The sequence below is a fragment of the Acipenser ruthenus genome, chromosome 21, assembly GCF_902713425.1.
Source record: "Acipenser ruthenus chromosome 21, fAciRut3.2 maternal haplotype, whole genome shotgun sequence".
Classification (NCBI taxonomy): Eukaryota; Metazoa; Chordata; class Actinopteri; order Acipenseriformes; family Acipenseridae; genus Acipenser; species Acipenser ruthenus.
The window spans coordinates 11067485-11082380 of NC_081209.1; the positions used below are offsets into that span (position 1 = coordinate 11067485).

Genomic DNA, 14896 nt, shown 5'->3' on the forward strand with positions numbered 1-14896 from the left:
CAATCACATCACGTGCAGATTAAAAAGGTATGTTGGTATGTGAGCATGGGGATATGTGTGTGTGTGTGTGTGTGTGGAATAATGGGTGACAGGGAGGAAGTTAGAATCCTCCCTGCAAAAACGCGTGGGAATGTGGATGGAGCCGTGAATTGAATAAGTTATTAAATTATTAATTAAGGCTCCAGCCACAGGTGTATAAATAGGGTAATCATGGGTGATACAGGGTTGGTGTGTTCAGAGGTGGAACGAAAATCAGGAGGTAGAGAGAAAATATAACTAAATAATTACAATTGCTATTCATGCTGATTTTACACCAGCGCGACTGGTGTGTCGGTCTGTTTTGGCTAACGTGCCGTTTTGTTTGTGTTTAGTGTTTTTGTTTCCTGTTTGTTCAAAACTTTTATTTGGTTCATTTATTATTTACAGCCCTTCATTTACTCACAGTGCTGTGTGTTTCTTCCGAGTCTGACATCGCACCCAAGCCATCGTGTCACAGGGTTATTTAAAAGTACACCTGTACTCCAGCCTGTCCCTGAGTTGCCCCATTCATTAGCAAAACCTCCATGCTTCATCAGACTTTCTCCTTTTTTCTGCTAGATCCGACGATAGATCCTGAAAGAATGATTTGGTGTCCTTTCCACTGCAGGTTCCTCTTCTCTAGACATCCGCATACTTTTTTCTTTATCGGGAAATCTTGCAGTCAGAGGTTGTGGTCTTTGTCCTGCCTGTGGTCTCGATGTTAGTGAGCGATGTGCTGTCTATTTCCGTAGGTTCCCCCTGCATGTCGAAAATGTCTTTTAACATTTTTACTGTGAAGGCCGATGTGTTCTTATTTCCTTCCTCTGCTGTCTCAGGTACACCTATAATCCTTATATTTTGACATTGACTGCAAAGTCCTGCAACGTGTCCCATAGCTTTTTCTGCTGTTTCTCTGTCATTGTGACCGTATTTTCTATGGCCTCCATTTTGTCTTCGATACTTGATCTGCGGTCATCCGCTGTTATCATTCTTGAACACAGGTCAGAAATTTTATATAGTTTTTACGCTAGTTTTTATGGCAGTGACGTCTTCAGCCACCACCTGTATCATAGTCTGCAACGAAGCTTTCTTTTTAATTCTTTGACTATTACCAAGTCTGTCAAGATGTCAGTTGTGTTTTCCCTTTCCTCCTCTGTTGTCGCTGGAGAAGGGTTTTGTTTGTGGGTTACAGGAGCTTTCCCAACTCACGTCTGCTCACTCTGACATCATCACGTGACCCCAGCTCATGGTTTTCAAAACTGAAATGATTTAAATCAACATGCTGACTTCAAAGCGACTGGGATCAGAGGCTTGGCAGCATTTTAAAAATAGTTTCTGAGGAAACAAATGTTGTAAAAAGAGAGAGGCGAAAGGAAACACTTCTAATTTAAAACATCACCTAGATTTATGTCAGCAAAAAGTTCTTGGAAGTATCAGATTGTGGGGATAAATGGAGATGTCTCTCAATACATCCGTCTGTATGTCACACTTACATATTTACATGTATCTAGAGAACCACTTATTTATTTATTTATTTATTTATTTATTTATTTATTTAAATGTTAGTAGTCGCCAGTTATTTTTTTTATTAATTTCTCCCAATTTAGAATATCCAATCATTATTTAAGCTCGGCTCACCGCTACCACCCCTGCGCTGACTGGGGAGCGGCGAAGACGAACACACGCTGTCCTTCTTTTCACACTGCAGACTCACCATGCAGCCACCTCGGAGCTACAGCGTCGGAGGACAACGCAGCTCCAGGCAGCTCACAGGCAATCCCGCAGGCGCCCGGCCAGACTACAGGGGTCCCTGGTGTGCGGTGAGCCGAGGACATCCTGGCCGACCCAAACCACTATGTAACACAATTTTTGTTCCTGGGTAGTAAGTGTTATTTCCTAATTGCTTATGCCTCAAAAGTATAGAAAATGGCTATTATTCCCCACAAACTTTGCTTTTGTGACCAGGACAGTGATATTTTGAAATTTACCTATTTCCAATGAGAAAACGGGTGAATTTGTGTCTTTTCGTTCACATAAAGTAAAAAAACAACAACATATGAATCCAAATTAACATGTATTTATACTAAAGTAATACAAAAATGACTACAAAAGATTTAGAAGTGAGTAGTTTTTCGAGATTTACGATTATACTGTAAATCACTTTCATGAATCATCCCCCAAATGTAGTCTCCCATCATGTTCTCGTTATACTGTCCTGGGTAGCGGCGTTCAAAGTCCAGTATATCCTGGTGGAAGCGCTCGCCTTGCTCCTCCGAGTACGCTCCCATGTTGTCCTTGAATTTATCAAGATGAGCATCAAGGATATGGACTTTGAGGGACATCCTACAGCCCATTGTGCCGTAGTTCTTCACCAGAGTCTCAACCAGCTCCACATAGTTTTCGGCCCTGTGATTGCCCAGGAAGCTCCGAACCACTGCGACAAAGCTGTTCCAAGCCGCTTTCTCCTTACTAGTGAGCTTCTTGGGGAATTCATTGCACTCCAGGATCTTTTTTATCTGTGGTCCGACGAAGACACCGGCTTTGACCTTTGCCTCAGACAGCTTAGGGAAGAAGTCTTGAAGATACTTGAAGGCTGCCGACTCCTTATCTAGAGCTCTGACAAATTGTTTCATAAGGCCCAATTTGATGTGCAGTGGTGGCATCAGCACCTTCCGGGGGGTCCACCAGTGGCTCCCACTTGACGTTGTTCCTCCCCACAGGGAACTCGGTCCGCTGTGGCCAGTCCTGCCTGTGGTAGTGCGCCTTGGTGTCCCTGCTGTCCCAAAGGCAAAGATAGCAGGGAAACTTGGTAAAACCGCCTTGGAGACCCATCAGGAATGCCACCATTTTGAAGTCTCCTATGACCCTGATGCCATCTCAGAAAAATGCAGATGTGTATCCACTTAGGCAGCTGGAACTAAACTGAACTGGTGGGCTTAAGGCCCCTGTATTCATACTACTATTTATATTACTGGAAAGTTCTAGAAAGTTCTAGAAGTTACTCCAAGTTTACTCAGCACTGAATCTATCTGGAATGTTCTGGAAAATAGGTAAATTTCAAAATATCACTGTCCTCGTGTCACAAAGACGGCCGGAGTGGGTGGCGTCAGACCAGAGCCAGGAAATAAAACGACAGAGAGGTGTGGTTTGGTGGAGCTGAGCGAATGGTTTCGCTCAGCATTTAATAAACAGAACAGAAAATAAAAAGGTTGTACAAACAAAACACAGGACACGGCACTTTACGCCAAAATAAATAAACAAAACGGACTACACAGACAAACGGTGCACGGAGACAAACAAACACGGTGAGTAAAATAAATGGTTATTTTAGTTTAATTTACTTTCCTTTCCTTTACTACTTTCCTCCTTCTCCTCACCCGTTCTCCACTCTCGAACACCCAACCCTGAGTGAGTGCTACGTGCCTCTATATATACTGTTGTGCTGGGATTCAATTACTAATTAATTATTCACTTGAATCCCAGCACGTGAATTCATTACGTGCAACCCCGTGCTCTCATCTTATTACATACTTTAAATGCACGTGAAGTGATGTGCAATCCCGTGCCTAAATACAATTACATTTTAAATCACACGTGAAACACAGACCCGTTTATATCCCGTGTACCAACTACAATACACCAACATTAACACAGCACACAGGGGCGGAGCACATTGCCACACCTGGTCACAAAAGCAAAGTTTGTGGGGAATAATAGCCATTTTCTATACTTTTGAGGCATAAGCAATTAGGAAATAACACCTACTACCCAGGAACCAAAAAAAAAAAAAATTGTTACACGGTGTGCTCGGCCAATTGTGCGCCGCCCCCTTGGAACTCCCGTCCACGGTCTGCAATGGAATAGCCTGGACTCGAACCGGCGACGTCCAGGCTATAGGGCGCATCCTGCACTCCACAAGGAGCGCCTTTACCGGAATGTGCCACTCGGGAGCCCCCCATTTACCTAATTTTGATGAAACTTGGTGTCCACATTCTTTAGCATGTAGTTATTGACAGTAACTTAAGATGCTTGAAAATCCGTTTGGTGTTTATACTTTTTTGATACGTGATACAAACGCCTCTACGTTTATCTAATGACAGCTAGGTCTTAAATGGCACTTATACAGTTTTCAATAAACCATTCCGAGCCATTTCTTCTTCTATATTATTCTTACTGTTGATACACGTCCTTTTCCATCGTACAGAGAGCTCTGATTTGAGTTCACAGCTGTGGCAATGGGGCTGTATGGCACTGACTTGCTTGTTCTGCTTCTTCATGGTGTATATGTATGGCACTGACACATTATGTTTTGGTGCTCATGATTTTTTTGTTTTAATTTCGAAATGTTCTGCACATTTCGGTCAAGACTGTAGACACAACAATATTTTATAATACAATCATAATCATCCAAAATACCATTATAAGCCAAGCTATTCTTTATTTATTTATTTCTAAAGTAAAACTGTATAATGATGAAGGCACCCCATATAATAAAGTGGTTGTGAATTTGCACAGTAATTTAGCAATTTTCCCAATGTTCCCATTTAGCACAGTTTGTCATGGTGCTTTTTTAAATATGCATTACCTTACCTCTCCGGCCTTCATAACCCTACCTATGCTTGATCACTGCATTTCATTACACTCTGCTATGCTTTTACTATAGGAAACATTTACTTGACTTGCCCTCATTTACTCTGCTCTGAAGAAGGGGCTCTCCAGTTGCGCAGACACTGTCACAGTCAGAGAAAATAAAAGCACAGCTTTCAGTTCCTGCTTTTAGGCTTATGGGTGGATTTCGGGGCAGGCTGAGTGCAGTCTCACGTGAAGTGGGCTGGGATGTTTACAGTGTACAGTGGAGGAATGAACAGCTCAAACCACGAACAAGCACGCAGAACAAAGCGGTGCCACTTACAGCAGTGTTGAAAACACTGTGAGCAGAAGTCCTCGATTGTGTTGTTTTTCATGTCTAGGCTTTGACTCAGAGATTTCTCTGCCACCTCAGAAGCTAAAAACAGTTTCATGGATATCATAGGTTATTTAATCTATTTTGAAAATCAGTTTAAAACTGGATCAAAAGAGGGGTCAGGAGGGGGACATTTTGCCAGTAACAAAGGAAGAGAAAATGTCACACATGCAGTTTCTTATGATTTTATGGCCTTGATTCTACCCCTGACTGTATAGCACTACTGTATGGAGCATGGTCTGTCTGGTTGGTTACCTTAGGCCCGGGGGAACCGTCTCCTAAAATTTCTCCCAGTACCTTGAGTCCTGACTTTGTGCAACAGTGACAGTTTGTATTTATTTGCTAAAAAGACTTTTCCAGGATTTGGCAATGACATCTTGCCGTAAGGGAATCCAAATTAAAATCTGAAAATCGCTAATACTCCAGAGATTGCAAAATTGATAGAGTGCTTTCCCAGTTTAGAAAAGCACATCCCTAGTGCTGTGCTATCTTTAGCACATATTATCGATGCACCAATGTTTCTCTCTCAGATTACTCTCTCTGTGATTAGTCAGCTGGGGTGCAAAGGCCCTGTCCGTGTGCCAATTAACCCTTCTCTGACCTTAGACACAGCAGCACGACAAGCTCCCCTTCCGAACGCAGCAAAGCAAAAACTATACATTTCAGTCATGACTTAATATTTAATATTTTAGAATACAATAATAAGAATCCAGAATACCATAACAAGACAAGCTATTCTTTATTTTATTATTTTTTAAAACTTATAAGGAAGTCAAGTAGACGAACGCTTCAGCGCATTGAACTGATTTACTTCGATACATTGGCACTGTACTGTACTTTAGCAATTTCACCATGCTTTTCCCAGTGGTTGTACTTATGCATTTAGAATGGTTTGCAGTGTTTTTAAATCTACTTTATCATCCCTCACACAACTGAAATCTTTCTTTTACAATGGTTATAGCTAATGAAATAATATCATAGATCTTCATTCACTTCGATCTGCACATCAGAAAATGATACAAGGTTAACGTGCACTCTGTATCTGTGCCTTACTTTTAGGTTGTTTTGGTGAAAATGTCCTGTGAAAGGGGATATAATGGAGGCAGGCCTATGTACACATGTCCAGTTTTAAAAGAATGTCATGTTTTAGCAAACTTATATTTTCATTATAAATCATGATGTCTGGTACTGCTCAAGGTTAAGGAAATCTGCCCCCACCCCTTCACTGGCTTCTTTCCTGTCAATAACCAATGAGCTACTTCCCCTATTGACTGACATGCTTTCAGCCAGTAACATGCTTTGACGCTGAAGACACTGCTGAGGTCAGATGACCTAGGAAGTGCAAGTGCACACAGATAACTCTGGAATCTGAGCTTTCTTTAACCTGTGGCAGTACCAGATCCGTTTATTTAAAATGAAAATGCAGGTGTGCAATAACATATGCTTCTTTCAGATCTGCACTGTTGAGACCTTTGTATAACGGAAGTGCAAAATGGATAACGTTTATAGAATTACATTGTACTTTAAGAGAAAAATAAAATATTGTGGCAGATCTCAGGTTTAAAAATAAGTACAATGTTGCTGTTGAGAATACTAAATAAAGGGCAAGTGAAAAGGACGCCAGTCCACAAACTTTATTCACAGTAAGGATATAGAAAAGATGAACACTGGTGCATCCACATTTGCATTCAAAGAAAAAACTTTTTTTACATTTCCCTAAATAAACCACAGATTGTGATAAATCTTGCAAAGATATTTAAGATTTTTTTTTAGAGAATCAAAATCTTTCCAATTCTAGTAAAAAACAACAAAACAAATAAATATATAACTGATACAAATGTATAACTCATGTGCTAAAGAATGTCCTTAGCAGGTTTCAATAAATAAATTACATACAGGAAAGTCAGACAGACAGACAGATAAACAGCCTCCATATACTGTTACCTGAGATTTTGATACATTGTATACCTTGTGCTAAAGAAAGTCTTAAGCAAAGACTGACAGGCACACAGATAGACAGACTGACTAGTATAGAGGAAGAGAAAGCAGATACTGACAGACTGAAACAGACAGATAGATGGAACAACATATTTATCAGAACTATTGGGCAATTGCTCAGAAACTGGGTTTTTAAGAACTGAACCACTTTGAGCTACTCTGTTAAAAACCTGGGCTATACAACTCACTGGCGACTCAAATTAACATTTATTATTGAACAAGGGTGCTGGGCTCAACATGCTTTGCCAGTGTGCATGGGCTTGCATTCATTTAACTTCAATAATTCAAACAACCTGAAGGAGGCTAACAGCGGCCACAAGCTACTGGATTTCTGAACTTACTACTGCTAGTCCAGGGAGAAAACACCCGAAGACTCACCTGAAAATTCAATGAAAAAGACAGACACTTAATGAACTAGTGAGCTCTAAAATCTAGCGTAGCACACTCTTACAGAAAGATGGTAACAGCTTTCAGCCAGTGCGTTGACCTCGAAGACACTGCCGAGGTGAAATTACCCAGGAAGTATAAGTGTAACAGATTTACAGAGTGCAAGGCATAGAGACTGATAACTTTCTTTAAACTAATGTAGTCTAATGTCAAAACTGCATGTTTGATCTATGCAGCTAAAGAAAGTGCAAAACAGATAAGCTTTATGGAATTAGGAATAGAACTGAATTCATGGGTCAAACTTCTCTGAGTATTATTTTGGGACCTGATATTCCTCATAAAAGTGATTCTTACCAAAGACTTACCCAAAATACTGACCTATAAATTCTTGAATGAATTGATATCAAACAGGTCTGTTCCTAAACTTTCACCACAAAAATGTTGTCCAGTTAGTGTTTCCAGGGCAGTTCCTTTACACTTTTCAAAATGCTGCCTCTCTATCCTCTTGCAGGCAGAGCTGACTGGTATCAAATGGCGTCGGTACAGTTTCCATGGGAACGGAGAGTGCGGCCCGGTGATCTCGGCGCCCGCCCAGGACGACCCCATCCTGCGCAGCTTCACACGCTGTGTCCACGCCAACCTGCTCTGCGTGTGGCGCCGTGATGTCAAACCCGACGCCAAGGAGCTGTGGATCTTCTGGTGGGGGGAGGACCCCAACCTCACTGACATCATCCACCATGAGCTGGAGGGTGAGTACTGCTTCCATACAGGGGGCCCTGCTCACAGAGCTCAGGAGCACAGAATCCCCTACTGTGTTTACAAGAAACACGTTACTTTACCTTTGCTGTATCCTGCATTGTCCATTTCACAGCATTTCTTTTTCAACTTTTATTCAAGAATGTTTGCCAATAGAAAGTTTTTTCTTTGAAACATTGCAGTCTAAACAGTTCATGCTCCCCCCTGCAACAAAACTATTGAAATGAGTGGCGTATTGTGGGAACAGAAAAGAAGAATTGTTGCAGGAGGGGGCATGATCTGGATACACTGTGATCCTTAGAAGACATTTATGTTTTCTCTCTTTTTTTCTCCACCAAGAGAAAAAGGCTGGTTTTGTAAAAGACTTATCGCTGTCAGCAACCACACAGTGTAGGGAAGCAATCAAAAAGGCAAATAGAATGCTTGGGTATATAGCTGAACATGTAGAGTACAAATCCAAGGAGGTTATGATAAGGTTTTATAATGCCAGCTGAGACCGCACTTAGAGTACTGTGTCCACCACAGCACCAAAAAGACATTGTGGCCCTGAGAGAGTCCAATGAAGTGCAACCAGAGAGTAGTGAGGGATTGGAACGGTAACCCTGTTGTTATTGCTGAATCCCTGGCATCCTTTAAGACCAGACTGGACAACGTTTTGAGATCAATCAGCTACTTACTGAAATAACTTACTTACTGTATAAAAAACTCACTGGTGTGGGTGTCTTCCCTCTTAAAGGCATGGATGTGTGGTGTGCAGGGTGAGTCATACAGTCAGGGGAGCGCAGAGGTCCCTGAGTATCTCTCCTGGTAAAAGCATGGCTGTGTGGTGAGCAGGACGAGTCATACAGTCAGGGGAGCACAGAGGTCCCTGAGTATCTCTCCTGGTAAAGGCATGGCTGTGTGGTGAGCAGGGCGAGTCATACAGTCAGGGGAGCACAGAGGTCCCTGAGTATCTCTCCTGGTAAAGGCATGGCTGTGTGGTGTGCAGGGTGAGTCATACAGTCAGGGGAGCACAGAGGTCCCTGAGTATCTCTCCTGGTAAAGGCATGGCCGTGTTGTGAGCAGGGTTAGTCATATAGTCAAGGGGGTGCAGGTTCCTGGCTGTGCAAAACCAGCAATCTTCGCTGGGGGTTCCGGGGGGAGCATTGCATTGGCTCTGGAGCTTCTGCTGGTTAGGGAGGCAAAACCTGCGGTTTCTCCTCATCGCGCTACAGCGAGTCCTACTGGCCAGGTGCCTGGTAAGCTCAAGCCCACCTGCAGGGCTTATTCTGATGATCAGTAATATGATGCCTACAATAGATCTTGGGTTCCATTTCTAGCTCAGTCTCTGACCCTCCAGCCTGCTTACATTGTGCAGTTGCAAAACAGCATTGCCAGTGTGAATGGAGCTGTAATTGCAGAACCCAGCATGATCCCATACTTCAGTGCTAGTCCTATGCCATTGTGATTGTAGTCTATTGCTATGAAAGCTAATACGAGTATGCCTAGGATTGAAGTAAAGCAGCAGCTAAAACACCCATGCACTTTGAGCTCACAGCAACCTGAAATTACTGTGCTTGAATGGCCCTGTTCTGTTATTTCTTTGTGACCTGATTTGACAGAGACAGGGCGACCGCGAATGACTCCACACTGCATGTTACAATTATTAGTTTATTTAACAGACGCCTTTATCCAAGGTGACTTACAGAGACTAGGGTGTGTGAACTATGCATCAGCTGCAGAGTCACTTACAACTACGTCTCACCCGAAAGACGGAGCACAAGGAGGTTTAGTGACTTGCTCAGGGTCACACAATGAGTCAGTGGCTGAGGTGGGATTTGAACCGGGGTCCTCCTGGCTACAAGCCCTTTTCTTTAACCACTGGACCACACAGCCTCCTATGCAACTGCTTCAACTTCAGTAAGTCTGTATTTAATATGCTTTAAGATGTGACAGAGATCTCATGGAGAGACGATCACTGTTTCGATTTTAGAAAGACACTCAGTTTTCAATATGAAAATTCTTTGTCTCTGTGTATTTAAGCTATAGTATCTCTCAGTAATATTCAGTGTTGCGCACTACACTTCTTTCTTTATTTTACTTCAGAATATAGACTCTGTTGATGGTCCTGTTTCTTTACATCAGCAACATAGTTCTATTCTAAAGTGATTTCCATGTCATTCAGAGGGTGTAAAATATTTATATTTCACTCTGTAAAAGTAAGTTGCATTTAAAGCTTGAACAGAATTTGAGAATCTGTTTCAAATTCAGTTCATGAGAAGTTGAACTCAGCACTTAACCAGTAGATCCTGAGACTGCAGGGCACAGTGAGTTACATATGGAATAGGTACTTCTGAAAAATACACTGGAGTAATACAATGTAAAACGTGTAGCGCAATGAGGTGAATCAATCCCTGCCAATTGCACAGGAGCATCAGTGCCAGTGCAACACTCCCTGTTGGATCCCCAGCTTATGTCTGGCCACTCCGGCATCCCATTAATAGCAGTTTGAGTGGAACTTATAAAAAACTAAGCCATGTGGACAGATGTTTTGTCTAGTGTCTTCATCAGCTTCCGACCCCCTTGAAACCTTATTCCACTATGTCAAACCTTTAAACTAAACTTTAAACTAAGCAGGCCAAATATAGGTGTTAGACTTATTTTTTACTTAAATAGTATGTTTACAGTGTAGGCCGATTTATTTCATGTGCAATATTTCATCACAAACTTTCCATATACAATTAAATATACACATATAATCTTATACACAAAGACATGTCATGTATTAAAAAGTGTTAAATGATGTTTTTTGTGATTGGTTACAAATATTCCCAATATGTTAAAGCATATAGACGCTAATTTACACAGTTCAAAAGTCTCCAGAGAGAGTTGATTACAGAGTGTCTGTGTAGGGGTATGAGCCTAGAGGACAGCTAAGAGTTAACACCCTCCCCTTGTCCAAGGCAAATGAGTCCAGACCCCTGTGCTGGGGGAGAGTGGCTGGATTAAGAGATGTTCTTTCTGGGAAAGTGGCAGGCTCTTCTCAGCAATACAGACTGACAGGTCTTAAATGTGTCTGGTGTGTGAGAGAGAGAGTCTTCATTCTCCTCCTCAGATTAGTCCACGACAGAGGGGTTCCCAAGCACTGGGGCCCATAGTCCGGCAGCCTTCCCAGCACGTTTTAATAACACAGGGACATCCATGCAAGCACAAGCTGGGAGTGTGAATGGCAGGGGGGGTTCTTTAGAAACAGAACAAAGGCAGGGCTCTATTGCAGGGATTGATGGACCAGCACTAGCACCCACACCAGAGAGGAGATGGTCAGCCTGGTTCACATTGCTGGGGGAGAGGTCTTGCTTGGTTTCATTCTGAGATTAAAGTACACAGAGCTAGGGGTAGAATGACTACTTCATAATGTCTGGTGCTGTATTTGTGAACATACTATTTTGTAACACTTTGCTGTTTGTGCAGTGCATTTTAAAACTGCTCATAAAATGTTCAAAAAATGTAATTTATATGTCAATGGTTTGCAACCACAACTGCATATCCGTCCATCTGAAACTGCACACTTCACAATTCTGTTCAATTCAAACAGCTGAATATTGTAAAACAATTGACATTGCTAGGTCAATACTAGTATAAACTTTATTATGATGTTGCTGCTTTGAAGTAGAAGCGTGTGATTAGTCCACTGTCACTTTTCTAGTTGACTGTTTGGCCCACCTCGTAGTCAACTTTTACCAAGGAAGAGCCAGCGGCTCCTGAGCCTCACCCCTGCTGCCCACGAAGGATCCAGTTAGAGTTCCCTCAAGCAGCGCCTGCAATGGAGAGCGAGCAGCACCCGCCACCCGAGAGAAAGATGCCATCGCCTACTGGAGAGAGCGCACAGCCCCTTCCTGCTATGAGAGCCGTGTTCATCCTGGGACGGTCCCCGCCACTGCCGGAGAGGAGCCCGCTCACACCGCCTGCCCCTACCCAGCAGCTTACTTCATCGCAAGGCCCTGTGCCCAAGCTGCCACGATTCAATGGCACATCCTCGCTGGATGCCTTCCTTGCCCAGTTCGAACTGTCCGCCGCTCACTTCGCTTGGACAGAGCACAAGAAAGCAACCTGCTTGGCCCAATCCTTAGATGGAGCCGCTTCTGAAGCCTTGCCAAGAGGAGAGAGCCGACTACACAGCTGTGGTGTCTGTACTGCGTAGGAAGAGAGTACCTGGGGAGAAGTTCGGAGCCCTGGCCGCTGATATCGCATGTTTGGCGAGACTGGACTGCATAGAAGAGTAGACTTGGACCCGGAGACTCGACCCCACCGCCACCATATTCCAACTCACTAATGCTGCAGTTGTTGAATGCGCAAGAGAAGGTACCTGCCTCCAGGCCGCCATCCATGTTGAGGGGGTGCCCTGCACTGCATTGATTGACACCGGGTCCTTCATCACCACAGTCCGCCCGGACATCCTGAAGAGGGCCACTTCTGACTGGAGAAGTTGGGTTCAACCGATGCTAGTCCAATTGAAGATGATCAGGGTGGAGCTGATGCCTGTAGAGGCAAGATGATGGATTCAGGTAGAGTATGAAGGAGTCTCTAAGCGCAACGAGATCTGACTGGATGCCGTGCAAGACCCCTGCATACTTAGCTTGGATTTCCTACAACGAGTGGGCAGGCTGCTCAGTCTGTACCATGGCAACATCAGTCACTCAGAACCACTGCTTTGCCAGGCCGTCCCGTTCTGATCCTCCTGCGGTATAGCTACCACCAGACTGTCCTCAATACAAGCCACCAACCCGCCGCCTGGCAGCCCAGCAGCTACAGCTTCACCTGGGGCCCTGTCAGTGGTAGAAGCGGTCTGGTGCAATAGCTGTGAGGTGCGCCAGGCTGTGGGCACTGCTGTCCAAGATCCAGGACACCTTCACCGCCCGCCCTGAAGAAACCGGCCGCACGTACCTAGTCCAGCACCCCATCGATACAGGTGATGCCCGCTCTATCAGACAGCGCCCCCGCAGACAACCCCTGGCCTGGCAGGGAGCGGCAGACCGCATCCTCCGTGAAATGCAAGACGCTGACATCATTGAGCCCTCCGACAGTCCATGGGCCTCCGCTGTTGTGCTGGTACCGAAGAAGAGTGAGTGGCGGTTTTGCGTCGACTATAGGCGCCTTAATGATGTGATGGAGAAGGATTCCTACCCCGTGCCACGTAGTGACGAGTCCCTGGATCTGGTGGCTGGCTCTGCCTGGTTCAGCTCGTTGGATCTCTGCAGCGGCTATTGGCAGGTTGACCTGTAAGAATACACAAAAGCAGAAAATAAATACTACCTGTGTATTCTACCCTTGGGTAGTTTACACTCCAGTACATTGGTGTTACATTTGGTTCAGGTTGGTCTATGGACTTTGTTGAACAGGTTTTCAGACATTAAATTAGCCTTGGGCTTGCACTGGGATCTAGCTGGTGAAGATCATAGACCTCCATGCATGTGTACTGTACTCTCAGCTTTATTAAACAGCACCTTCAGTCTAGCCTTTTGTTTAGAGGAACATGCTGTCTCTGGAATTCTCCAGAGGTCTCAAACCTCTTAGTCATGAAAGAAAAATACTAATTACACAAGTGAACGAGCAGCCCCCAGCCAGGCATGTTAGCTCTCAGACCCAGCCTGTGAGCTCCACACTGGAGACTACAGCTAGCAGACAGACGGAAAGTGAATACAGTAGAGTTGTTAACTAGACTACAAGATTGATAGATACAGTGTATAGGTTATGGATCCACAGACTGGATAAAGTGGGGTGACAGTAGTGTACAATGGATATACTGAGAAATCGATAGACTGACCAATTTAATGAGTACATCAGCACTACATGAAAATTTAAACATAAACTATTTCACCTTGCTGTTCCGAATGTATTTGGTTATTGTATAATAATCCTTATGCACCCAAACAGCTGCATATGCCACACTGCTAATGTCCAAAATCACTCTTCCCGAGCACCTCTTCTGAGCCAAAAAAGTTGACTTCCGCCTGTACTCTCAGATGTACCGGCGCATTCCCAATGAAGTGTTGTGTAAGCTGTATGACCTCCGTGTAGAAACACTCTTCTCTGTGTGCCAAACATGGTCTATGTGCTGTGTTAGTGGTCGCAGTATGTATTACCAATACATAATAAACAGTGATTAAAGTGGGGTGGTATGAGCTGGTATGCATACTGGTAAAAAAAGAAAAAAAGATGGTATGTCGGGGGGGGGAGATAATAATAATTGAAAATTATACTACTGCGGCAAGACTTCCTACTCGCACCTCTTTTTCCACAAAAAAGCCTTTGTGTTTCTGCGTGAGTATGCTTACCTTTTTAAAATGCATTTTACATTGATCTTTTACATGAAATGTTTGATTGTAATGTAATTTAATATTTAATTTCTATGGACCATTTGATGACGCATAATCTAAAAGCTTTTCACAGTAACACTGTATACTAGATAAAAAGTCAGTTGATAAAGTTAAATAATAAAATATTGTGATGATATCAGTGACCCCCCCCCCACACAAAACAAAAAAAAATCTAAGGATGGGAAAGGAACTTTTCTAATTGTAGAGCAGCTTCCGAGTCTAAATTGGATGAGTGATTACCCCAATTAAAATGTAAAATAAACAGTATCATTGCATATTTTTTTTCTTTTTTATTTAGTTTGTAAATACCTGGAGTTAGCCATACTTTATCATGGCTTTGTGCATCGATGGGTGGGTGTGCTGCAGGTTGTGAAATATTTCCCAAGGCCAGTATGTACATTTTGTACATGATTTATAA

General features: G+C 43.3%; 1 protein-coding gene across 2 annotated transcripts in view; it reads left to right on the plus strand.

The window, feature by feature from the left end:
• The window catches only part of LOC117428210 (mediator of RNA polymerase II transcription subunit 13-like), a 127127-nt gene that overhangs the window by 25919 nt on the left and 86312 nt on the right, over positions 1 to 14896 (plus strand). For both annotated transcript variants that reach the window (XM_034047017.3, XM_034047018.3), the window contains exon 2: positions 7878 to 8115. In XM_034047017.3, the coding sequence (XP_033902908.3) occupies positions 7878 to 8115 (238 nt within the window). The remainder of the gene's footprint in view (positions 1 to 7877; positions 8116 to 14896) is intronic.